Source organism: Kryptolebias marmoratus, linkage group LG10 (assembly GCF_001649575.2).
Source record: "Kryptolebias marmoratus isolate JLee-2015 linkage group LG10, ASM164957v2, whole genome shotgun sequence".
Classification (NCBI taxonomy): Eukaryota; Metazoa; Chordata; class Actinopteri; order Cyprinodontiformes; family Rivulidae; genus Kryptolebias; species Kryptolebias marmoratus.
The window spans coordinates 9,994,983-10,021,600 of NC_051439.1; the positions used below are offsets into that span (position 1 = coordinate 9,994,983).

At 38.1% G+C, this 26,618-nt stretch overlaps 1 protein-coding gene across 1 annotated transcript in view; it reads right to left on the reverse strand.

The window, feature by feature from the left end:
• LOC108232383 (uncharacterized protein C14orf132) overlaps window positions 1-8,561 on the reverse strand; it is a 34,295-nt gene extending 25,734 nt beyond the window's left edge. Inside the window, exon 1 of the mRNA XM_017410148.3 lies at window positions 8,287-8,561. Coding sequence (XP_017265637.1) covers window positions 8,287-8,313 — 27 coding nt within the window. The 5' untranslated portion in view covers window positions 8,314-8,561. The remainder of the gene's footprint in view (window positions 1-8,286) is intronic.
• Window positions 8,562-26,618: the final 18,057 nt, after the last annotated feature.

Sequence of the window (26,618 nt, forward strand, 5' to 3'; positions counted from 1 at the left end):
TTGGTCTCTCCTTAATGTCATTTTTTTTGTTAATTTACAAGCATTTTCCATTTCAGACTAGCACGTAGAAACAAAATAAATACATAGGAAGAATAAGATAAGATAATAATTTATTTTATTAATGTTATTTCAACAACATCATAATAGTTTGATGCAAAATGCAAAGTCTTCGAGGAGCAAAACTGACCACAGACTCCTTAATCTGTCAGAAATGATTGCTCAAAAAACAATCCTAGTATGAAAGGTTAAAGAAAATAAGGTTTTTCCCCTCTATTGCATAATATATTCAAGTAATCTGGTAGAATTTTAGAGCAAAAACAGCCGAAAGCCTTAGCTGAACACTCATGTTCTTTAGGATCTCTCAGACAGCACGTTTCATTCATCAGTCATTGATATAATCATGTCTGCTTCAATAATCGGTCTGGGTGGCTGCTGTGTTACACGGCATTTATAGCTGCGGTGTGGTGTTTTGACAACAGGGGCCAGTTAAACAAATGACCTGCACCTATATCGTGCCTTAAAGATGGATCATTACCAGCTATCCACGGCAGAACCTCAGACAAGGTAAAAATAAAACTCGAGACAAAAACTGTTTCTATGTGGGTCTGCTAGAAGCAAGTCTGAACACAGTCTGCCTTGTTTACTATTGTGGGGATCTTATTATGCTCCCTGTATTTATTTTAAAAATTAGCCCTTTTTAATCCTTTATTTTGTTGTCTAATTCTAATTAAGGGTTAGAAAATGTGTCTTTTATTTACCTTTGTGGTAGAAAATTGAAATTGCATATTAAACATATCCCAAGGCAACAACCACCTTTCTGCATTAGGATGCACAGAAGAGCATTTTTGTTGTAAGACTAAGAAAGGATGTACATTTTAGAGGGTTACAAATAGACTCTTGGTACTCTGAATGAGATGCAGATTAAAAGAAAAACTACTCAGACTCTCATCAGCAACATGTCCAAACATCAGGCTTTGCGAGAGTAAAGGGTTACACCCTTGGCAAAGCTCATTTACACTTCTGTGATGTCAGCATTAATCCAGAAACTTTGGTGTGATTTCAGAGCAGCATGTGTCACCTTCAACATCACATTTTCCTCATAAGCAAATTTTTTTTTACCGCTTTACAATAATGGCACCTTTTTGCTTTATAACCAGGTTATTCCTGAGTTTTTAAACACATTATTAAGCATTTATAAAAGCAGGCTTACTCTTTGACAAGCTCAAATGCTGTACTTTTATCCGTTCACATTGATGTAGTTGTTCTGCTGGTTGCTCAGCTTACGTTTTTAAACAAAGTATCTGTATCTACAAATTCTCGTAGGGCTTAAATGCAGGCGACTTACTGACAAATGCTTAAAATCTAAAATACATTTAAAGCCATGTAAATAAACAGTGAGAGTGGAGTGGCTCTTTATTTGGCAAGAAACAAGTCAGTACTTTCTTTTGATTTATTGCATCGTAACTCATTATTAATAGTTGATTAGGGATTTACAGCTCCATAAATAACTGCATTATTAGCTTTTTATTAGTAATATAAAAGAGTAGCCATATTGTAGTGTTACCATGTTTGTTCAGTATTTTTAGGAAAATTGTAACCCTGGAAAAACACAATGTGATTTTTTTGGTTTATAGCAACTCTTTAACAACTATTTTTTGTGGCAATAAACAAATAATCTGCGTCCAAATCAGCTAAAAAAAAAAGCATGGCAAAACATGACACTTGATGCGGTTTGATTGATTTGTTGTTTTTTGTTGTTTGAGAATGAAGTTGGGGGTTTAGCACACAGCCACTCGATTAAGAAGCTGATTTGCGGCTGCTTTGAAAAATAAATAGCTTCAGTTTCCCGCAGGTCAGTTGTTCCTGCGAATGGCAAACATGTTTCACGAAAGCTGAGAAGGAGTGGGCACGGGTGTGTGTTTTATTTAAAAGCAACTTTGAAATATCTGTTCCCTTCTGCGTTCTCACTAATAAATCTATGGATTTATTATGACATCAAAGACATAAAGATCGAACCAATATTTAAAAAAAACAAAAAGCAGCAATCTGTTCTGAATGCTTGCCTCTTGTGTATTCTTTGTTATCATGTTGTCATTATGGCACACATGCACAAGGCGAGGAAAAAATATGAAGTGCCCCCCCAACCCAGCAATAAAAATCATAGATTAATGGAAATGTGTCAAGCTGTGTCGTATCCATGCAGCTTATTTATTTATTTTTTTTACTTGTTTTGATTGATTATTATTTTCTCAACCTGCTCATAGCTCTGCCAGGTCATAAAAGTAGAAGAAGACTTAAAATCGAGCCAAGTTTCGAGACGAAAGCTTTCATAAAGAGCTATTTACAGACGCAGACCAGAGGGGAAATGAACTCTTCGAGATGAAAAGCCTCGAGTGCTATTATTGCTCTCTTCAAATAAGCCCACATTACAGAGGCCAGGAAATTTTTTAAAGGGACAGTTCGGGCAGAAACACATTGCTATAAGATACCATCATTATGTAATTCAATTTTTTTCTCTGCAACTAAGAATAAAGATGGTTGCAATATAGGCTTTACCCCAGCTACCTTTTCAAATGGAGTGTTTAATAGGAAAATAATCTCATTTGTGAACTATTCAGCTTGATTTCCTATAAGCTGGCTTTAATATCTGGGGGCAAAGGTGCACAGACAAATCTCGCTGTGCCTCCAGTGCGTCTCTCAAACTTTACATCATCTACTCTGCTTGTATTGGCTTTTAAGCACTTACGAGTGTGTGATCTAATTTGCTACCAAAGTAAACCCAAGTGTGCTTGCCGGTTCGCCTTTATCTTGCTCAGGGGGGCCAGAAGCTGCAAATAAATACATATGGCTTTGTTTGTTTCAGCTGTCAAATACTCCCTCCTTCCTCGACCTTTCATTCTTGTCAGTCCTTTTTAACACAGCTGCCCATCTCTCTTTCAGCCCTGTCAGGTAGAATGACTCACAGCCACATCTTCTCTGACTAAGCAAAAAGAAAAGTAATGGGATACACCAAAAAAATAAATAAACAACTATATATATATATATATATATATATATATATATATATATATATATATATATATATAAAAAAAAAATAATGTTGCTACTCTGTTATTCGTGCAGCCAACTTGTAAGGAAATAATGGCTTTTATTACACATAAAATACCAGTTTATTTATTTCTATATATAGCAAATGTTGTTTATGCGTTAAAACAAAAATAAGTTTAAGGCCAAGATCTGAAAGACAAAGCCTTCAGGTGGTTCTCTGCCCTGTGTGGCAAATCTGTCAACTGAAACAAGTCTGAGACTGGCAAAGCGCCTGGAACGGAACTGAACTCTGTCTAAAACACATCAAGGTTCATCACACACTGACTTGTTATTATGCCTTAACATCTCCCAGTTAAATACCCTGACAGTCACATCCCACATTAAAGTGTGCCTTCCAATATTTCAGGAGGGCGGCATGCTGGAGACTCACCTTTTCCTGCTTTCAGGAGTATCAGTACTCATTTCCTGTAAGAGCCGAAGCAGGGCCGCGCTGAATAAATAGGAATCATTTTCTGTTTTCCAAAGTCTATATGTTTTTCCTCTGCGTTCATCTGACATCATCGCAGCATATACTATAATAGTTCCAACGGTGTTCCACATGAATACAGAGTGAACCAAACATTAAAAAGTGCCTCCATCCCCCGAGGATTAAGGCTAATTGAAAGGATAAAGGAGAAATCGCCTCATTGCACTCAGCTTAGTATTGAAAAGCTTCACAGTGATTGTCACCTATCAACCCACATTCTGCAGCGCTTCAGGTTGTCACTGGTTTCAGCCTAATGAATCTTTTTCATTTCGAACCGGCGAGGCATTACTGACAAATGGAAACAACAAACATATTGTTCATCAAAAAAGAGCCTCTGTGATACAGCACAGCACTATTTCTACAGGGAGAAGAGTGATAAATACAGCCACACAATAGCCAATTATGTAACTAGTCTGCATTGATATTCTGTGGATTGTTGCACATGATGCATGCTCTCAGGAAGGATGTTTTGGTGAAAACTAAGCAAACTGCTCAGCTACTTTGGAAAATTAAAATGTAAAAGGAGCTACACCAGAGCAGTAATGAGCTTTTTTTTTTTTTCCTCTGAAGTACACATTATTATCTACAAGAAAATTCTCTGTAAACTGCTTCTCTGAGTTTGGAAATGTTTAATAACCTTACCATCTTTGCAAAGCTGTTTCAGTACCATCAGCCATTTTTGAAGACAAAGTGATCACAAAGTTTTAGTGATTTGTAGGCAGAAAAGTTATACTTAAGATGACTGTGCCGAAAAAATAAAAATTCTCTGTGAAGTCAAGGTTTAAAACACCAGGCACATTTGCCTGACTTTTCTCTGAGACTGCTCTAAAATGACAGACACCAGAGAGGTTCTTACTTCAGGTAATTAGCCCTCTCTGCACTCAGACGGCTGCGATCTTCAAAGGAAAGGTGGAGAAAGACGAACTGGGGTAACCAGCAAGGACTCAGGTCTGTAACTATCTCTGTAGCCAGCTTTGACCCCATTCAGTCTTCAAACAAGATGGCAATGTGCAACAGACACATCGCACCTTAAAGTTGTGTAAGTTATACAAAGCATTGATTGACATGCAAATCACACCTTAACACAAGTGTAAGGACTCTTTATGCCTGCAACGTAACCTTCTTAGGGTCTGCATGAGCAGCCATTAAAACACATCAGGAAATCTGACATCAAGACGGACACGTCCATGTATAAGATTAAAGGTGGATTGCAGAAGAGAGCAATAAAAGAGATGAAAGGGGAGGGCAAAGCAGAGTTTCGGAGAAGTAAAGGACTGCTTTGCAAAGCTCAGGGAGTAGGTCTGTGGAACACGGTAAGATGAGCTTTTGTTTCTGCCTTGGCACTTTCGGACGTGCTTTCAGCAACTGTGCTTTCATCAATACTGAGTCAACCTAGTTTCTGCTGCTGAAAAGAGAAAATCAGAGCCTGGGTGTATCTGGTGTCTCAGTTTCTGAACTGAGCTGTTGGTTTTGCAGGTTTGTACCCCATACTCACAGGTTAATAAACTGTGTCAACGCTCCACACAGCATCATGCACTCTGTTAGGCATGCTTTTCAATGTTTTTGTGGTCCATCACTAAATTTTGTCATGCATGGCTGGTAGCCTGGTAGAGCAATTTGCTGTTGCTGGTTATTTTTAAGTTCCTTTTTTCACTTTCTATGGAAGAATACCTTATTATTATGATCTTCGTTGTCAGATAAAACCGCATGTCACTTGTTTTGCTGGAGGGCAGAATGCTTGATGCGATAATGTTGAATGGCAGCTGGTTGGACAAGAGGCAGTAGGATGAAAGCCACATACTAAATATAAAAGCCTAATATTGTGTGGTGCATTATGATGCTCATGCCCCATTTTGACCATCTTGTTGCCCTGGGGGCTCCGTTTTTTAAGGATGGCTAGTGAAGCAAAATGGGCACACTTGAATCACAGCAATATTTTCATAATGATTATATCAATTGCAGAACTTCAACTTTTAAAAAAAATTTTCATTTCAGCATCAAAAACTCTTAGTTTGTAGTCCACAGAACTATGGTCTTTGTTCGCACAGTTTCAGGAAAGGAATGTACCAACATGAGTAAAAACATCTATGATGTAACCATAAGATGATTGGTACAAATGATGTAAATTCAGCACTAGATCTCATCATTTCAAACATCAGAAAACATATGTAATTTTAATAAAACCTAAGTCTTTAAAGGTGCTCATTGCAAACTATAAAATAAAACATAAAAAAAACTTATCCTGAACTAAGTGGTGCAGTTTGAAGAAGTTTACACAAGTAGGTTTTCCAGGTATAATTATATGCAATTCTGAAATGCAGGTACACACTCAGTGTAAACAAAGAAAGCCACGTGGAGCCTACATTAGGCTGGCTGTAGGTGAACAAATAGGGTGGAATCAGACAAGCATATTCAAAAAGAAGACATTTAGGTGGAAATAAAAGTGTGAATCTGCTGCTAAATGCAAAAGAAAAGAGAAGGAAGAAGTAAGACAACTGTCCAGAATAAATACTGGGCTTTAAGCAGCGTGGTGCAGCACCATAAAGACAGAACATGGCGTTTGAACCAGAACTAAGTTTACCATTTCAGCATTTATTCAAGTCTAGTGTAATGGTCAGAATGTTTATAACTCAAGTCTTAATTTCTCTCCAGTCTGTCATATGCTTATAGGATGCCTTAATGTTTCCTGCTGGATTGGATTATACCAGACAAGGGTTTGCCCAGAATAGAATCTTGTCTTTTGTTTACACCATAAATACGTGTAAATAAATGCCAATACATCAGAATCGACAGGCATCTCAATCACAAACTGCTCCTCCAGGGACGTCACCACTGTTGACCTATTTTCTATCACTTCGGCTGTTTCCCTAGGTAAACACATGGCGTTGTTCACAAATATTGCTTGTAAACTTTTATTTAAGGGCACATTAACCATCAATATGAGAAGAAATGGAAGGATTTTGTTTTCCACTTTATGAATTTTTACTTTTTGACTGGTCCTCGTGACCTTGCAAGGAGTACCTTTAAAGGTTTATTGAGCCCCCATATGACAGACCAGTCAACACTGGGCGTTTGACTTGTCTAAAAACAGTTGGCTGACCATTACATGTGACAAAACAGTTACTAGTTATTGCCTTCAAAGTATAAAAACTGCAAGTAAAATCTCCACAATAATCCACTAGATCTGAATCGTGTTTGCGCACAACTTAATCAGTAAGGGAAGAAAAGATCAAATGCAATTTTCCAGTAATGACAGGCAGAAACAACTGTTATAGGACTTCAATAATCATATAAAATGATAGTGCAAAAATGTCAGCTCACTGCTTGAAAACAATTAGATGCATTATCAGGTTTTAGCCGGTCCACTGAGTTCATTCTCATGTACAAAATAGCTACAGGCTGTAGAAGCATCACCTGAAGAGCACTAAACTCAAAACTATTTTCAGCTCGTAATTTAAAACAATAACACAACACTCCAAGTAAGGTGAACAAGAATATGAGGCTCAAATTTTATTGGAAAGAGCTAAAGAAAATTGGTCTGAACTGACTGGAAGCAGGAGCTGGATGTGGGTCGTTACAGTCAGAATGAAAGAGCGAGCGCAGAGCTACTTTATAACCCCAACTCTTTGTTTAAATACCAGCTAAATATTGATCTAATCTCCCTGCGGTGTAATCTAAATTTCTATACAGCGCATACTTTAGACAGGCATCCTCAAATGTGAGTGGTGAATAAGACTGCTTTAATCTAAACTCTGTACTGAGGCACTTTCAGTTGTTCTTTTTTTGGAGCCTTGATGGTAATATTGTAAAGCTTATTTGTTTGGTTTTGATAGTTCTCTTTTTTTTTAGCAAATAAAATCTATTAGACCGCAAACTGCTTTACCTCTAAAATAAATATTGAATGAGTCGTACCTATACTTTTTCTATTAGTCATACTTAGTCCATCATGCAGGAGAGAAACAATGTAATTACTTAAGCCATCTACTCTTTTGAGACTTGTTATTATTCCACCTCACTTTCAGTCTGGTTCATAGTAAACAAGGACGTATTCTCAGATGGGTCCATGCTCCAATGCATTTCCATTTAGAGGGCCTTGATTTAAAAAGATTTGGGAGCATCTGGCCCCGCAGAATAGCCTTTAGCAGAGAAAATAATACTATGAACCTCTTTAATGGCTGCGCAGAAAACAGCTAAGTAGATAGAACAAAACAAACCTTTAGGCAGCCAGAACAAAAAAGAAGAAGAAAAAAGAAGAAGAAGTGAGTGCAGGAGGTAAAGGCTCTAATGGAAACCAAAATAAAAATGCACAACATGCAGCAAGTGCTCTTTTTGAAGCCGGAACTTGAGCATTGCCTGTTAATATGCAAGGAGGTCAAATGTCTCAACAGGACTCGACCCAATTAGGCTGGCAGAACTCATGTCATGTCAAGTAATAAAACTTCCATTTTTAAGTGCTTGTTGCTATAATTTAAACAAGCATTTAGTCACTGATTTTCCTTTTTGATCCAGACACAAATAGAGACTTTTTCGGAGCCACAAAACCTGATCAACTTTGGGTGGATGCTGACAGCCAAGTCAGTATTAACTGTGCCTTAGAATAAGATTTTTTTTATTTTTTATTTAAATGAACATTGTTTCATTCTAATAATGAACTTGTTGACCAGCCACACCCATGAGATGAATTAAAGTTTAAAGAAAAACATCCGTCTCACCTGCGCGGCCATAAAAGACAGATCCATGCTGTTGCTCCGTCCAAGTCAAGGCGCTCAGAGAAAGATGCAAATGCGCGTGCTTTTTTTTTTTTTTTTAATTAATATTATTCTTTTCTTCTTCCCTCTTTCTTTGCCTTTATTCCTCCTCAGAAGCTCATCTGTTCGCTCTTCCCGTCGCTCGGCATCCACGGTCTGCGCGAGTTGGCGGACTTCACCGGCGGAACATGTCGTCGCACGGAAAGAAAGAAGCGGAGGATGAGGATGAGGAGGATGAGGACGAAGAGAGGAGGAGAGGAGAGGGACGCGGAGCAGACGGAGTGATGGAGAGATGTGGCTGCGGGAGGCGGCGGGGGGGGAGGAGGAGGAGGAGGAGGAGGCACAGTCTTCCTCTCTGCTTTGTCTTCCTGTAAATCTTTCATTTATTCCGTCTCGTTTTCCCAAAATTTCTCACTCAAAGCAACACACTTTTTTTTAATGATTTTCTTTTGTTTGCGTTATGTAATGAGCACGGATGGACCTTATGCTGAGTATGTGCAACTGCCTGATATATAAGGAGCATAACAGCCTACATTTATCACCCGCTGCAAAAGGTGAAAGGGCGAGCATGTTTTTGCACGTGTGTCTGTCTGTTAGCAAAATACTGCATGAGCCACTGGACGGATTTTAATGAAACTCTCAGGAAATGTTCACTAGATAGACACTTACAACTGATTAACTTTTGTTGTCAATCAAATTCAAGATGACTGCCACAGGCAACTGATATTAGGAAATACATAAATGCCGATAACCCAAGCAGGTTTACCGATATTCAGCTAAAAATTGGTGTGCAAAAGTTAAGAGTCATCTCTAACTTAGACTCCCTGTACTAACTGATTACACATATATGTTTATGAAAGTTTTGCCATTAAAGCTTGGAAATAACTCTATCAGTCTGTTAGCAAAATATCTCATAAACAACTGGATGGATTTTATTGCAGCTTTCACTGAGTAATCCTTTGATATGCATCTACAACTTATTACCTACTGGAGTCATCCTAATTCAAGATGGCTGCCACACTCAACTGACCTTACAAAACATAAAAATGGCTATAACTCCATTATCCAGATGTTGAACTAAGATATGATGCAGTAGTAGTTGACAGTCATTACTAACACATACTCCGAGCACTATCACAATTCTTAAAATCTTGCAAGATTTCACAAAACATTCCTTTTCACCATAAGGGGATCAGCAGATGATATGCATTCCTTCAAGGAATTCTAGACCTTTAATAACTTTGTTTTAAAAATAATGAAAGTATGTTGATGAAGCTGGAAATTCAGGGTCAGGTTTTCCGCAATAAAGTCTTCCAATTACAGGAAATGTGTGCAACAAGAGGCTACTTCCTCAGGCAAAAGATGCAAAGAATGACAGAAGTTTGGTTTGTTTTTTTTCTGGCCAAACCAGAATAATGTAATAGCGGGTCTATAACGTAATAAAATATTTGAAAGCAACACAGAAGGACTAAAAGCATGTCTGTATTATAGAGCATTGTGTTTTGAACAAGGAGAGACTTCAGCCCCCCTCCCATCTATGCTAGGGCTGTTAGTGCTGCAAATCAAACCCCACAATGTTGGCATGACATTTTTATCAGTCACATGGGTGTGATGTGAATGTCACACAGTTTTATCCTCACATACAGGGTAGAGCCTTGCTAAAGCAGGCCTCCCTTATGACATTTTTTAACAGATTTTATTGTTTGAACTAATTGTTTTGAGGGATTTATGCAAAAAAATAAATCAACTACAGAAAATTTTCTAATTCAGTGAAGCACAATTAGGAAGAAGAAAATATTTATCCACTTTCATTTGAAGCCCTAATTTAGGCTCTGATTTAGCCACTTTCAGAGTAAAATAATTAGCTCTAATTATTCCACCTGTGTGCAATCAAAGAGTCACACGATCTGAATATATTTGCGCAGCTGTTGTGGAACCGCCAGGCTAGGAACACGTCCAAGCAAGCAGCATTATGAAGACCGGAAAGCTTTCCACAAAAAGTCAGCTGCAAAAGTTTTGTAAAAACCTACATCAGGGTTGGGTTATAATAAATACCAAAACCTTGAGCCAACCTATCAGCACCATTAGGCCCCTAAAAGAATATGTCACCATAACAACCCTGCCAAGAGAAGACAAACAACCAAAACTCAGACAGGGACACAAAGGCTTTATTTAGAGGGAAACCAAAGATAACACTGAAGTTATTCCCCAACAAACATTAGAGTTCATCTATAAAACATTGTTAGGTCAATCACTCGACAAAGCCAGACATTATGAGAGATAGTCATGATCTTTATTTTTTTTGGGGGGGTAAAATACTTACTGCCTGGTTTCTTTTGCTCTGCCAGGTCCAGTACAGTTGTTTGCCCCCCATCCTACGATTCTGCCTTAATGTCCACTTTTACTAACGTCCTCAATAAACAGTGTTTTGCTTTTAAGGAAAAAGAAGTATCCAGTTGAGTTTCAAAGATTTTTTTTGAACCAAGCAGTCTGGTTTGACGATGCCGAAATTATAGACACGAAGGAAAATGTTGGTTTTGGTGTAAGCTGAACAAATATTAGTCCTCGACCAAGTGAAATATGACGGTGGCAGCGTTATGCCCTGAGGGTGTTTTTCATTGGCTGTGTCTGAAATTCATCAAAATTGAAGGGATGATCGATGATGCTAAATACAAGCAAATTCTTGAGGAAAATTGGTTTCAGCCAACCAGAGAATTGAAATTTGGAAAGAGGTTGTTTCAGGGTCGTCGTTTCAGCTCAACAATGACTCTAAACGTATCGCTAAAGCAACGCTCAAGTTCTATAAGGGTCCGAAAGTGCTCTAAAGCCCAGGCGTCGCTGTACATTTGTGGCTTGACTTTTGTGAAATGACTTAAAAATTGCTGTGAATTCTTGAGGAAAATCTGTTTCAGTCATCCAAAGAATGGGGACAGGGAAAGAGGCTGACCTTTCAGCACAACAATGACCCTAAGCATGCTGGTAAAGCACCGCTTGAGTGATTTAGATTTTAAAAAAAAATAAAAAAATCAATGACTAGATGTGATGCCTTAAAATGAAACAAACCACAAAAGATTTTATGCTTTTATTACTGTAAATTGCTTAATATTTGTGGAAAAAATCAAATACCCATGCACTTTTTTATATTTCTTCCTTTCTTACACACTTTTCAACTTTAAAGTTGCAGGCACGTTATGTCCACCAAGAATAAAAACCTCACTGAAATCTGTTTTAATCCTAGGATATATTTTGTAGTAGAGGAAACATGCAAAAAATAGTGAATATTGTGAGACGCTGTCAGCCCCGTGAAGTTCTCATTAAATGTCTGGGAAAGTGAAATTTGCTTCTGCATATTACAGTAAAAGGAATGATTAGCCGTCTGCCTGAAAATCACAGCTTTAGACTGAATACTGGTGTGACTGATTTGATGGTCACTTTAAGTCAAGCGTGTGATTGTGGCTTTCAGAACCAACGTGTCTGACACTTAAAGTACACACCTGGCTATTTACTCTCTAGAGTCCATCTGAGGGTCCAGCTAAAAGCTTGTGACCTAAACTAATGGCATGCTGTACTCATTATGCTTGCAGAATAAAGCAGGCTGCTATTATTCTCTGAGAAGTCCAATTTACAAGCTTTACTTGCAGTATGGGTAGGGATTAATTTATTGGTGACCCGGCCTTCATTATGAATACTAAAGCTCATCTCAGTTAACTTAAAAAGCATTTTGAAAATGTTCCCAACACTCTGACATCAAGCACTTTCAATATTTGTTCAAATTTGAATTGAGTAAAACATGAAGTGATTTGTATTCTTGGAAAGAAAAGGGGCTTGACTAAAAATTTGCCAACGTTTGGCAGCAGATTTGGTGACTTGTCATTAACTTTAGTGGAAGATTGGAATGATGGGCTCTGGCGTGCATCCTAACGCTTAACCTTTTTGCTGCATTTTTTATAGTTGACCATAACCCCTGACACAGGGGGATAAAGCATATCTCCTGGATCAGCATTTCACACTTCTTCTTCTTCTTTTTGCTGAGCATGCATACGACATGTAGTCTGATCCCCCCAGAGTGGGAGATTTTCCTCACTTCGGTAGCTCCGCTTCCAGTTTCTGCAGACTAATCTGCGATTAAACTTCTGTACAAACCTTGTTGAGCTCGCTTTGTGCCACTAATATGTGCAGCCACGACAATAGACAAGTTTAAAAAGTTGTTTCCCTTCTCATGGAGATTAAACACTAGTCAGCGGGGAAATCGCTGAAGCCACAGGGATAAATCTCACTGCTAACAAGATGCTCAGGGGCAGGGATGCACATGTCTGCGTCAAAAGCAGAAAGTTCTGAAACATTTAGTTTGTTTCAAACAAACCTAAAGTCCCATCGAACTATTATAATATAGATGTTGTTTTAATACACAGAATTTAAAACAAAGGCTGTGGTTTTTTCACACAAAGACATTAATAATGAAAACAATGTTTTTAATTGTTTCTGCTGAATATTAGTGACTCTGTGCTTTGACATGAAGTGAAATCAAGGTTTTCTTCCTCAAAGGTTGAATATTTCAGTAAAATTGTGTTGTTTTGTTCACTGTATAATCTTATAAACAATATGGTTGGCCCCAAATGACTCAGTGATCCAGTTTGCAAATCAGTGCATATCCGTTTCCTCCTCTTATGCAGTGATTTATTACCAGCACCATCAGCTTACTGACAGAATTAGAAATTAGACTGATTAATGATGCAATACTGCTCAAATGAATGGTGGCGTTACAGGGGCATTTAAAATCACCACCTGAACTTTGATGATTGAGGAGAAAACTTGGACGTTTTCATGCAGCAAAAATCGGGTGGTTTGATCCGAGCAAATGGGCAAAAGTGAAAGGGGGTCAAGACTGAAAATGTTACGGTTGCATGATAATTATTTATCAAAGCTGAAATGCATCTGTGTGGTGGTCCTCCTGTGTATCAAACCTGAGCTGCTCTGCGAGTTATTTTAATATGTAACGGACGTGCCACTGGGCATTCATTGGCCTCAATTTGCAGCAGCATAATCTCTGTTAAAATAGGCTGATACCAAGCATTTCAGTGGCTCAGATCATGCAAAACTTTTCCAGGTTGATAGTAATTAGTTAGCCACATATCAGGATGTCCCGCTGCAATGTGACCGCCGTGGTCTGTTAGTTATTTCTTCCTCAACGTGCTCACTTATGTTTGTGCAACGCTGTTATTTTTGTATACAGAAACCATGTGTACGGGTGGTTTCTTGGGAGATTGGTTCTGCTCCTCGATTCATCCTAAATATCCTTAATTTTGGGGGACGTTTATGTAATTTAGGCCGTGGCAGCTACATGACAGAACCTATGAATAATATTACTTCTGCTTAAAATCTAGTCATGATAGGCCTAAAAGCAATATGTCAAGAATTAAACAAGGGGGGCATTTCCGCAAAAAAAGAGGAATAGAAAATATTGAGAATTTTTCCTGGTTTAGTATTTTGTCAAACAAGGTATGTTTATTGTTTAAACTGTTTTAACTTGTGGTCAAAAATATATGATGTGTAGTACAGGCATCCATGTGGTGTATAAGGTCATTTATCAGCCTCAGGCACTTACATTATGTCTTTATTTGCTTTTTTCTGGGACACATTATGGCAAGTGATTCATAATTGATGCTCAGCTGAATATAAAGAAATAAATCATGTGAGTATTTTGCAAAATTCAACTCAACTTACCCCATTTTTTGTGTCTCATCAGAGATATCGCATTGTCCCTTTTATGAAACTGATAGCCTATGACATGATTCTTTGAAAGATGTGACCTCAAAGTCGTTGGTCACCGAAATGTATTTTTCATTTTGTTTCATCTTCAGTCCATCAACCAACAGCGCAGGCAGAGAAGCCAGCCAGCTTTCCTGCGTCACACCTACAGGGTAAATTAATGCATTTCAACTCTATCATAGTCCAAAGCAACACCGGTCTCCCTGTCTTTGTTTCTGCGACAGCAGTGCTTAATTATTTATTTAGTCTTAATTTAGCCAGAAAGGTCCCATTGAGATACAATATCTCTTCTGCCAGGGAGTCGTGTTCAATCTTACGAGCCTGTCACATATGATAAAGCACACCGGGACCAGATGTACTATTGTTCTTGCTAAAAATGCACAGTATGTGACCAAATCGTTGACTGACTGCTCATGACAGGAAGGTGTGTGAGGTGTGAATGTACTCACTGATCTACAATATGCTGCACATGAGAGTCAACAAAAGCCTATTTTTATGGGAAGTATCATGGGTTGTTTTTTTTTAGGCAGAATTATGAAGCGTCTTCTCTTTGTATTTAATTTTTCATACTTTAGTTTGTGGAAGCAGCTTTAATTTCTGTCGTTTTATTGAAATAAATTTTCTGTTTTTAACCCTGGTAATGTGTCCATAGGGTGCTTGTTTTTGGATAGAGGACAGTACAACAGCAGCATTTAGTATTTACAGATGTCATAGTCGGCTTTGAAACTACTCATGAACATGGATTCCAACAGCCAGTGTTTATATCTGTAAAAACCCTAAAGGACCAGTGTATCAATTTTTTTTTTTAAAGTAGATGGATGGATAGATAGACAGATAAACAGACAGACAGACAGACAGATAGACAGACAGACAGACAGACAGACAGACAGACAGACAGACAGACAGACAGACAGACAGACAGACAGACAGACAGACAGACAGATAGATAGATAGATAGATAGATAGATAGATAGATAGATAGATAGATAGATAGATAGATAGATAGATAGATAGATAGATAGATAGATAGATAGATAGATAGATAGATAGATAGATAGATAGATAGATAGATAGATAGATAGATAGATAGATAGATAGATGCAATTTTAAGAACAGCTAAATAAGAATGATCCTAAAGTCAACCAGAAGAATAATGAGTGCTGGAGCAGAGTCAAAAGTTAGAAGCTGAAGCCAGGACAAAGGTGGAGGCAGAGGGGAGGATAATTTGCATATTCTTTGTGGCAGATATCTGGCAATTGATCGCTTTTAGTGAACTCAACACTCCATTTAGGCCACTAATTTGACCAGTAGAAGCAGAAAAAAAGTTCTTTCTTCTTGAAATTCAAGTTTTTGTCCCCTTCTATTGAAAGATTAACCGTTATTGTGTTTACCGTCATTCTTTTAGTTTTATGTTCTTCCTTTCAGTGTAGAACTGTAATCCTTTACCAATCTATCTGTCCATCCATTTATTTATATAGATGTGTGCTAGCACCAACTACTGTTTTTTCTATTGAAAAAGAAAAAAAAATATCTTATGTTCCAAGAAATGTGTCCACCCCTCTGCACTATAATGTCTGTGGAAACACAATGAAACAATCCCACTGACCTGCGGCTCTTTAACTCAAACAAGAAGCAATAGTTTTAAAGTACTCACACTTCAAGTTGTGTTATTAGCTGGAGGTAACATGGCAAACAATTCAAAGGTTACAGCACAGATTTAACACATAGCACCGAAATAGTGTAAGAAGGAATTAAAAGAAAGACACAAAGAGCAAGATATATGCACACAAATAAACATCCACACAATTTACGTTAAGGTTTTAAAGGATAAGGTTAAAGAGTCCTGCATTTTCTTCATTCCTCAATAAGAACACCAGTTTTTAGGTGTAAATAATTTCTTGGCTGAATATGAATACAATAGTGGTTTTATCAAGGATTATGTTTAGCCTTCAAGTTTTTGTGCTAGAAAATGTGTTTTTCTGTCTTTTTGGTTTGATGGAAGTCTGTATTATAGAGGGATAGGACACAAGTGTTTCACAGCCCTCAGGTCAGAACAATTTGTTGGTTTTTATCTTTTTATTGGCTGAAACACAACAAATCCAGTTTATGCTACAAAAAAAGCTGACCAGTAAACTAGGCTTTTTTTTTTTTTGTAATAGGAATGTAGGCTGGCAAAATGTAGCTGCAATTACGTTGAGGCTGTACGTGAAATCCTAATAAACCAAACACGTTCCGTGCCCTTTTCCATTAAAAGGGAAGAAAATAATCTGTGTAAGACATGAGCCAGGTTCTTTGTGTGCAGCTCCTGCTTTGTTGCAACTTCATGCAACAAAGGAACTTTTCAGGCAGCAAGAATTACCAGTCACATTAAAACAATGAAAACAGACCATTACACTTAGAATCCGAGGGTTAATCCTTTAAATTTCAACATGCAAGCATGATCAGACAGCTTTTAGTCTTAGTTTTTCTGTTTTCAGCAAAGCTCCTCTTGCAGGCGCACATATTTTCACATTAGATGGAGGAGAAACCATACAATAGACTGACCCCTGACCCTTTGTCATTCATTGCCTCAGCCCTGCCCAAAACGTTTTTCTGCAGAAACAACATCCAGATTCTTCATGGTTTTTGACAGCTGAGATTAAGATACCCATAAACACACCGATTGTAGCTGAAGAAAGATCGTGATTGAAAAACACCTTCGGCTTTTAGTCTGCAGAAGATGCTCTTATTGTTCAATGCATCACATTAACATAAAAGTATCGGCTGAAGCGGCAATCCAAGAAATTAAATCTAGGAAAAATAAAATTTGAAGAATTACAGATAGCTCACTCATGGAAAGATATCAAGATTATCCTTTTATCCATTAGAAGTCTCAGCTATTATGCTCCGCCTTTCAATCCCTCTCTTCTCAGTCTCTCACACTCTCAGAAGTGTAACTAATATTTCAGCAGAATGTGGAAATCCTGGCTGTGATTTGCAGTGGGTCAGTGATAGACTGAATCCGGGGAGTGATATGACAGCCCTATAATGAAGGTCTGTTGAGTCACAGGCCCTCAGACGATAAGGCAGGTAGAGGACAAATCAATGAGCGCACAAGAGCAACCACGAGATAAGCTGTCACTGTTACATCATCGGATTGAAATAAAGATGCCAAACTCTGTTGTCAGCTCATTTTGTAGCTGCTAAATGTGTTTGTTGTGTGCCATAAACAAGTATAAATCAGCAAAGTGCAAATGCCTTTTCCTTTCTAACCAGAATCATTTTCAATTTTCTTTTTGATAAAACGGTTGACTCTTTCTTTGTAAGCCTGCCAGTTTTTGTTTTTAATTTAATGCAAGGCTTGATTTTTTTTTTTTCGCCCCTCAATAAGCCTTGTTAAACAGAAAAATGCATTTATTTTATACTTTCTGGCCAGTCTCCTTTTCCATGTCCTCTGTGTGCTCTAACTCATCCTAAATTAATGGAAATGAGCTGCTACTTTCACAATCCACATCTATGATCACCTGATTAATTTAGCAAATGTCTGCCTGGGTTATTAATCATAACCCAAGGCTCAAATCAGCCACTATAAATACAACTGACTTTCAAATGTCCTCTTGTCATTTGTGCACTCTTTCTAGAACTGATTGCTTTATTCTCTAAGTGGATGAAAACTAACAAGCTTTTGCAACGAGCTCTGTGCAGTGCACAGAAACACAAGCTCGCACTCCTCAGTCGGTCTCTTATCCCTGGATGGCATGGCAGCCTGCCACTCTGCTGGGCTGCCTGCCAGCGTGCAGAAATGTGCACTCGTTTAACTTTTAACAGCAAATACAAAGCAACTCAGTTGACCTTTTTGTGGTATTTCCTCCTGTGGATGCAGAATATTTGTAGTGACACGTTTGTGAGACAGGAGATCATCGATAAACACCAGATGACTGAGACACCCCGGTGGCTCCGCTGGCCCAGGTGCATGCCATGAGGAAGCAGAGCCACGTGAAGCAGACTTTGGGTTTCTGATGCGTTTCATCATGTTCTTTTCTTAAAGCACTCCGAGTCTTAAGGCTAAAGGAGCATTAGGAGCTGAGACTCTCAGGCTGGGAGAGATTGAGAGAGAGATTCCAAGAAGTTTTTCTAAAAGGAAAAAAGCCCAGATACTTTGAAAAATAAACTTTCAACTTACATTTTTTTCTAGTCTTCGAAGAGAGAGGATTTTTTTTTCAACATTTTTTTTTCAAAGCTTGTTTATGCAACAACCAAAACTCAAAGTGAAGGGAAAAAAGTCCCTGCACTCTCAGTAGTTAAGTTAGAAATTGAAACAGTGCAACATCTACTGGTTAACCCACCTTGAAGGATTTTAATTCATGTTATATAATAATGACTTAATTGGTTTACTGTTATTAATACTCATCCCCAAGCAGCTTAAAAGAGAACATAACTGTGGGATATATATTTCCCTGTTGATCCAGTTTATGACACATTGTGCCACTGGGTAGCACCGTCCTTTTGATCTGATGAACTTCAATCCATATTTAATAAAATTTTTCTTATTACACTGGAATTGATTGGCAGTGACATCAAATAAATATTTGCCTAAAAGGTCGAAGTATTTAGACACTTAAATGCTTCAAAGAAATGCTGTAGTTTTATTTGATGTGATTTTCTTACCAACCACATCAGGAGTTTGGAGTTCTGTTCACTGCCAGTCAAAGTGGCGGGGTTGTCTCCCCCAAAACGAGGTGGGATCCCCGTGCAGAGGCTAAGAACCCAGATGTGTTGCTCCACTCTCATTAAGAATCTACATCTTATGGCCTTATCTTATGGCCTAATCTACATCTTATGGCCAAGACCTAAACCACCTACTGATTTACCATTTATTTACAACACAGATCCTCCTCTCTGCATAGACTGTGTATATTACTGTCCTCAGCACCACTGATTAGCTTCCAGGCACACATCCAACTTTGCCTCCAGCTGGCTCCTTGTGCTTAACTTTTAACCAACTGTTCCTCGTGATTTTCATAGTTGACCCAATCAGAAGCAGTGTAGAAAGAGTCATGACTTACTGGTATTAACCAACGTCTTGTGGGTAATGTAGTTTAAGATTTGGTCATAGCTTATGGTTGGTGAAACTGAAACCTGCATACTTGCATACTCATGAGTGCTGTCCCACTTTGGGCATTGGCAACAACGTCCCAGGTTTTCAAAGTGATTTGGTTATGGGTCCTCAACATATGCACAAAAGGAAAGGGCAGCCTTGTGGAACTCCTTTTTTACAGTTTTGAAGGACTGATTTCATCCCATTAACTATGATTCACTATTTCTTATTTTGTAAACATGGACTGAACAACAAAAATTTGACTTTTTCATTTTTTTAAAAAGCATTTTTACTTTATCAAAGACATTTTTTTTATGTCTAAGAATACTGCTTTAATGTGAGTCTTGTGTCCTGTCTGGTGATAAATATAATACCTTTTGTGGTATTCTTAATAGATTGGTCAGCTCTGCCAGTTATTGAAGTATTGTTTTGATTTTTGCAATGAGCATCTATCATTTGCAAAATGCTTCCTATGATCATACCATCTGTCTTCAGTTTGACTGGCTGGCTTTAAAAAGGTAAAGACGGCACACAGTGGTAGCTGGCCTGAAGCGAGGCAGCACTGGGACAAAAGGAGGACACAAAATATAGAGCTGCTGTGCGCTTCAGATGAATGCCTAAAGCAAAAAACTCTTTTATTACAAAATACCCAACATGATGCCAACCTCCATCTTAGCAATATTATCAGTTATAGCACTAAAGCTGCATCCCAATACTGTCATTTTTAGTTTGACAAACTAAAATAAATAGCCTCCAATAATAAGAAAAAGGCTCAGACATCTAATGGCACTGCTTGTCATGAACATAAATTTGTATATTTTGTAAGTGAATTTTGATAGTTGAGTTGTATTCATTTTTTTAGTTTACAAAAAATATGCCCCAAAGTGAAATCTCTAATGGTAAACCACTAAAACCAGTGTAATAAAAAAACTACTGTAGGGCTGCCTGTGTGTGAATTTCATGGAATTAGATTATTAAAATATATCCACACAGAACTGTTTTTCATTGCAAAGTGTTAAAAAATGATTTATAAAAAGAGTAGGACTGACAAGTGGGCAGAAAACACTTCCTCTGTCCCTTCCTGTCATCCTATAGTATATGTCAGATTTCACACTCTGTCAGGTTTGTTGGCATGTCTTCAGATGTGTCTGTGTTCGTGTGTGTCATCACTACTTGTGGGTATGCTTCCTGGGTGACCTACAGAAAGTCATGACACACCAGGATCAGAGGTCAAACTGAATCAGAAATTTCCTTCAAGGACAATGAGTGATTTGTTTCTTTTGATCAAATGAAAGTGAATAAAAACAAAATGTCACACTTGGACCAATGTGACCTTAACCTTGTGCAGGTGGATACAAGTGAAATGTGAAACCAACTATTTTACCATAGAAAATAAGGATTCATAATTCCCGATTTATATTAGTCATGTTCATCACAGTTACATTTTTAAGTTAATACCAACTTTTTTCAGCTTTTGCTTAGTTTTGCACAGCAATGCAGCTTAGATAAAGCTGTAATGATCTGGGGTTTTGGCAGTGCTTTTTGATTTTATTCTTAGGTTTTTGTCTTTTTTCAACTTAATATTTTCTTCATGTTCTCTTTACTCCCTGTGCATCCCGGTGTTTCCTGCTTAAATTATATTATTAAATTTACAGTAGGCTGAAAAATACCAAGAATTTATAAAAATTAGTAATTACATGCTCATACACTTTGCTAAAAACATATGCATTTAAAGCCTTTGATGCATATTGCTGCACACAAGTGTCAACAGTTTTTGCAACCACTGGTACATGTGGGATTCTATTCTTTTGGTTATTTTGCCTGGAAGCACTATCCTTTACTGTTTTTGGCACAGGGATATGATCCCCTCAAAATATTGCAGAATTTCCTTTCGTCCTTTTAGCATTTGGCTTATTTATCAGCCTTTTTCTCTCTGTTTTGGGGCTGGGTTCTGCCAAACAAACTTGGATGAATGCCGCTTTCTTCCCCCTTGTTGTGCTGAAAAATGCTGCTTTACTTTATGCCTTTCAAAACATGTCTCTCACAATGGAGGTACATATTTTGTAGCTCCAAGGAAAGCCTCACTTGAGGGTTTAGCTGTGTTTACTGGATTCAAAGTTTATCCTTTTCTCCGCGATACAAATACCACGACTTGTCCCTCAGCCGAGGTCCTTGACAGCTCTGCCTTGTTCTCACTGCCTGCTGTAAACCATAAACAGCAGCTATATCCCTGAGCTAAAACATGTACCTGCCAAGGCGCCTCCACGATCCCCTGCTGCGCTGTCACCGGCGGCCCACAGCTTAACCTTTCTCCTCTCGCTCTCCACAGCTGCTCCTCCTCCTCCTCCTCCCTGCAGCTCACATTCAGATTACTGCCTGAGTATGTGTTTGTGCGTGGAGGAAGCAGAAGGTTACGGCTCTGTGCTGAATGATAGATGGGCAGGGCAGAGTGTCACAAAGCACCTACGGAAGATCTGAAGGCGAAATGTGACAGGTGCTGATGTGCTCACTCTTCAGGCAGCAGGAACAGCTTTACTTTCTTCGTGATTTATTTTTGGGAGGAAAATATTTTGTTTATCACAAGCAAGCAGTTAGTGGCATCTTGCACCGGAAAATATGAAAACAAAACTTCTCAGTTGCTGATCTGAGTTTTTATTTGTTTGTTTGTTTTTGAAAATTTCTTTTAGTTTCCTCCCCTTCAGCTGATTTCCCTGTTGGATCCCATTCACCTTTCCACCCACTTTGCTGTTTTCTCCTTCCATTTGTGGAGAGGCTTTTCACCTTCACTTTAGGCTGCAGGCCATTTCACTGCTGTCACTTTGATCCTGCACACCAGCAAGCCTGCTGTCGCGTTTGTCCGGGACGATCGTGACCGTAAGAAAAGAAAATGATGATGCTTGTTGACTTAAACATCATACAGCGTGGGTAGGAATTCAGCAGGAATATTAATCAGATCAGCACTTTTTTTTCCAGAGGTTGCGTAGCAACACATTCCCACATAATTACACCATGATTACTTTTCTGAAACGCTTCTAAGCCGCTCTCTGTAAATGCTCTATTGATTCTGTAAACAGCATGCATAACAGGTTCCATTCAATACATTACTTAAGATAAATAAATAAAAAACATAGTAGGCATGCTCCTTGAGTTATCACTTCATGTTTCTTTACTGTTAGAAATGTGTTGTCACAACTATCAGCTTGTCTTCATTATGAATGAAGTTAAAATGTTTAAACACCACTTAGAGAGAATCTGCATCTAAATGTGTAAAAGATTGTGTCATTTTCTAATAAGCAAGAGTATTTTCAGCCTTTTTATTGAATCTTTGGCTCTAAACAGTAAAGGAAACTGCCCAAGAGACATGTAAGGACCCTACAAGGTTAGTAGTTGCAAACAGTTCCTGTTTGATGGATTTTTACCCGTTCATTTTACATTTTTCAACTTCTGTATGAATTTTAGTTCGTCTTGCAAAGCTCTCTCGAAGTCATTTCATGTTTTTTCAGTGATGTGTGGAGAGGGGGCACTGTGTGAAAGCCAGAGGTTAAATTGGCCTGAGGTTAAATTGCTCCAGCACGTACAGTCACACTAAAATGAAATCACACCCTGGCTTATTGTTTTCCACACAGTACTTTTGTGTTTTGGTTTAGTTTGTATTAAAAACATGAAGAAAACATGTTCAACAGTTTATTAAACATGTTTGTCTACATGTAGATAAATGCACCTCAACAAACTGAGGTGTATTTATCTAATTTTAAGACTTGATTAAGGTAAAGGTTTGACATTTTTCTGTAATTTTGACATGTTGGGGAGAGAGCAGTGTGTGTACTGAATCCGAGGCAACTGTGAGCTCCAGAAGGATGGGTTGTTTTCTATCATGTAGTGGAGGGCTACCTCCAGCTCTCGGTTAGGTCGTTTGGTTTGGCTGTTGGATTGGGGACGAAACCCTGAGGATACACTTATTGATGCTCCCAGAGCCTTACAGAATGCTTTCTATACTTAAGAGGTAAATTGTGAACCACGATTAAAAACTATGTCGAGGGGAATGCCATTGAGCCTGAAGACTTGTTGTGTCATTATTTGTGCCGTCTTCAGAGCGGATGGGAATGTAGGTAATTGGATGAAATGCACCTCTTTAGTAAACCAAGTCAACTATGGTGAGTATAGTTGTGTTACCCTCAGATGGTGGCAAGCAAGTAACGAAGTCAAGAGCGATGTGGAACCATGGGTGACTCAGATCAGGTAATGGATAAAGCAGACCTGAGAAGGGTTGATGTTGATTCTTGTTTCTGGTGCAGTCGGTGCAGGCAGAGACAAATTCCCTTACATCTTGGCTAGTGTGAGCAAACAGAAGTGTCTTTAGGTGAGTTCTGTGGTGCTATGAGTTCCTGGATGGTATGATTCTTTGAAGAGCGAGAACCGGCGTGAGAGAGCATCTAGTTTTTGTATTTTTGGAGCCAGGTAATGTTAAATTGAAAGCGTGCAAAAAACAGAGACCAACGTGCTTGCCTATCATTCAGTCTCTTGGCAGTCTGTAGATAGGCCAAGTTTTTATGGTCTATCCAAATAACAAATGGGACCTCTGCTCCCTCCAGCCAATGTCTTCACTTTTGTAAGGCAAGCTCTATTGTGAGGAGTTCATGGTTTTCAATGTCATCATTTCTTTCTGCTGGAGTAAGGTGAGGGGAGAAAAAGGAACAGGGGTGAATCTTGCAAGCAGAGCTGGACCTTTGAGACAATATGGCTCTGACCCAGGAGTCTGAAGAACCATTTCTATAATAAATTGTTTGTGTGGGTCAGGGTGTATTAGTACCAAGGCTGTAGTGAACAGACACTTCAGTTCTTGGAAGGTCTCTTCTGCCGCTGAGGACCAGTAGAAGTGTTGATAGATGGATTTTAACTTCATTAGGCAGAATGCTGTCTGGCTGTAGTTATGGATGAACTGTCTGTAGAAGTTGGCAAAACCTAGAAAACATAGTTGTTTATGAGTGGTTGAGGTTAGGTTTTTTTTCCACAGAGTTCTGAATCCCAAACCTGAAAGAACAACAAGAAGCAAGTGTAAAAGGTAAGTGATACTAAATGTGGTAATAAGGGTTTGCTCTTTAAAGGGGTTCTATGAGAAACAGGCTCTAGGAGAGATGTATTTGGGATTCCAGACCAACAGAGAATTTGTTTCCTCTGGGTGAGTATGGAGGGAGTGACAGAAGGTCTGGAGAGGCAGACAGACTAGGAACATAGAGCGTGGCACGGCAGGCTGAAAAGGAGCAGCTGAGTGACTTCTCCTTTTGTTTGGAGCTGGGTTGGAGGGTACAGGAAGCTGAATTGGCACACATATGTAGAAGAACACAGATAAGAAACTTAGAAAAGTTTTCGCTCAATGAATCTGCAGATAATCACTAGACTTTTTCTAGACAGAGGCAGGACTGTCATTGTGTGACTTTATCGATCCCACGAGGGAGTAATAATTCACTCAGCCTTAAGTAGAGGGAGTTCTCATCAGCCAAACCAGCTTCAGGTGTGGCAGCCAAACACTGAATGTTCCAGTCACGCCTCCTCTAGCTCATCCTGAAAATAAGAGGTTAGTAAGGAGAAACACAAACACAAAACATACCCAAAATCCCAAAATGAGACTGCAAACTTAATAAAATTTTTGTTTGTTTGTTTGTTTCATTTAGTGACCTTTTTGCTATTTAGTGCATACATATACATATTCAATACTGATTTAATAATTATTGCTTGTATCTTTGGTTAACTAAGGATATTTTTCATAAAAATAAACTTTGATTTGACTGTTTTGTAATTAAACCTTAAATTTAACAAGTACTAATTGTCCTAACTATAAATGCAAATAATAAAGTCCTATTGTTTATAAGATAAAACATTTCTCCAACTATTGGAATGTGAATATGAAATACAGCTTCTACAGATGAATCTAAAAAACAATAATCTAAACAGCCCTTTTGTCAACCTTCTTAAACCTTAAAGAGCAACACGACTTTATTTATATTTCTTGTTAACAGAGATCCTTGTTATATATCTTTTAAGAGCATTTTATAAACACATTCAGTTTTGTTTTTTTTTTACAAAGGATCACTGCTTCACTATACAACACAATGCAAGAAAATAAATTAAGGGTCATTGTGCAAAATCCCATTTGAACCATATCTGAAGCATTAAGCATGCATTTACCATTTAATTAAGACTACTTTAACATCAATTGTGGAAACATTTATCTTTACTGCCCCTTGGGGTCTCTTTGCAGTTCATCTCAGCTTCTGTATTGGATCCATTCCTGTAATTTATCACATCAGAGTACGAGTTCCTGCACACATTGTTGTTCCAGTCACAGCACCAACAAAGCTGAATGAGTTAGGGTGCAATTGGACAATGCCGTCTGGAAGAAGTTTCAGGAGCCGGTAATGAACCTGTGTGTCATGTCATCTAGATGTAAATGAATTTTGGTAGAAGTTGCTAAACTAATTTATTCACTCAGATGTAATTCAATTACTTTAACTCTCACCAATATGCTCAATCAATCAGTCCGATGAGAGGTGTAAGGCTGGAAATTCTGGTTCTGCTGAGACCTGTTGGGAAGATTGTCCACCTACACGTGAAAAAAGAAGAGGATTTTTTTTTCCTCTTTGCAAATACAAGATTGAGAAGTAGTGTGGGTAATGTAATTGATTCATATTTAATAATACAAACATGCAGCCGGGTGGCTGAGAGGCTGCATATGAAAGGAGCAGTTGCGTGCTCTTATGCTGATGCTCATGTTTTGTATCCTTGTCGGCCTGTTTCTGGTATGCACTTCTCGTGTTTGTTGCACTGGTGCATGAAATGTGTCACCGGATGAATACGGCCAGGAATTCATAATGTATCTCTCTGAGTTATATGACTGTGAGTGTATGCTTTGTAGCAGAAATGTAAAACTGGTGTTGTTGCGTCAATCAAGGGTGCTTAGACTGTTTTTGAAATATTAAAGAATGGAGTTTTTTTCATATGATGGAATAAATATGTTGTGATCAGCAGTGCTTCATCCAACCATACAAACCTTGTGACCTTTACTGATTGATTGATTGTTGTTTTAAACACTGAAAACAAAAAAATAAAATAAAAAAAACTAATAAACAAAAAAAACAGCTGTTTTTCTTACTTTGTTTTTCTTTCCATTGAAATAGCTACAGCAAATGAATAATTTCTTCTAAAATGTGGCAAGAAAAAAAGCACTATGCCAGCAACAACAATTAATTTAGAGGTGCAGAGAAACACTTTCTTTTCCAATTTCAGTTTTGTGCTTAACCTAAGCTTGTTTTCCTATTCATATTTAATGCATTTACAGCTAAATTGTTCCTATCTTTACAATTTCCAAAATGCCCAACATGTTTTAAAGCAATATTATGTATTTTGCAATAAATGCAATGTCTAAAACACTTATTTTGGTTGTGCAAATAAG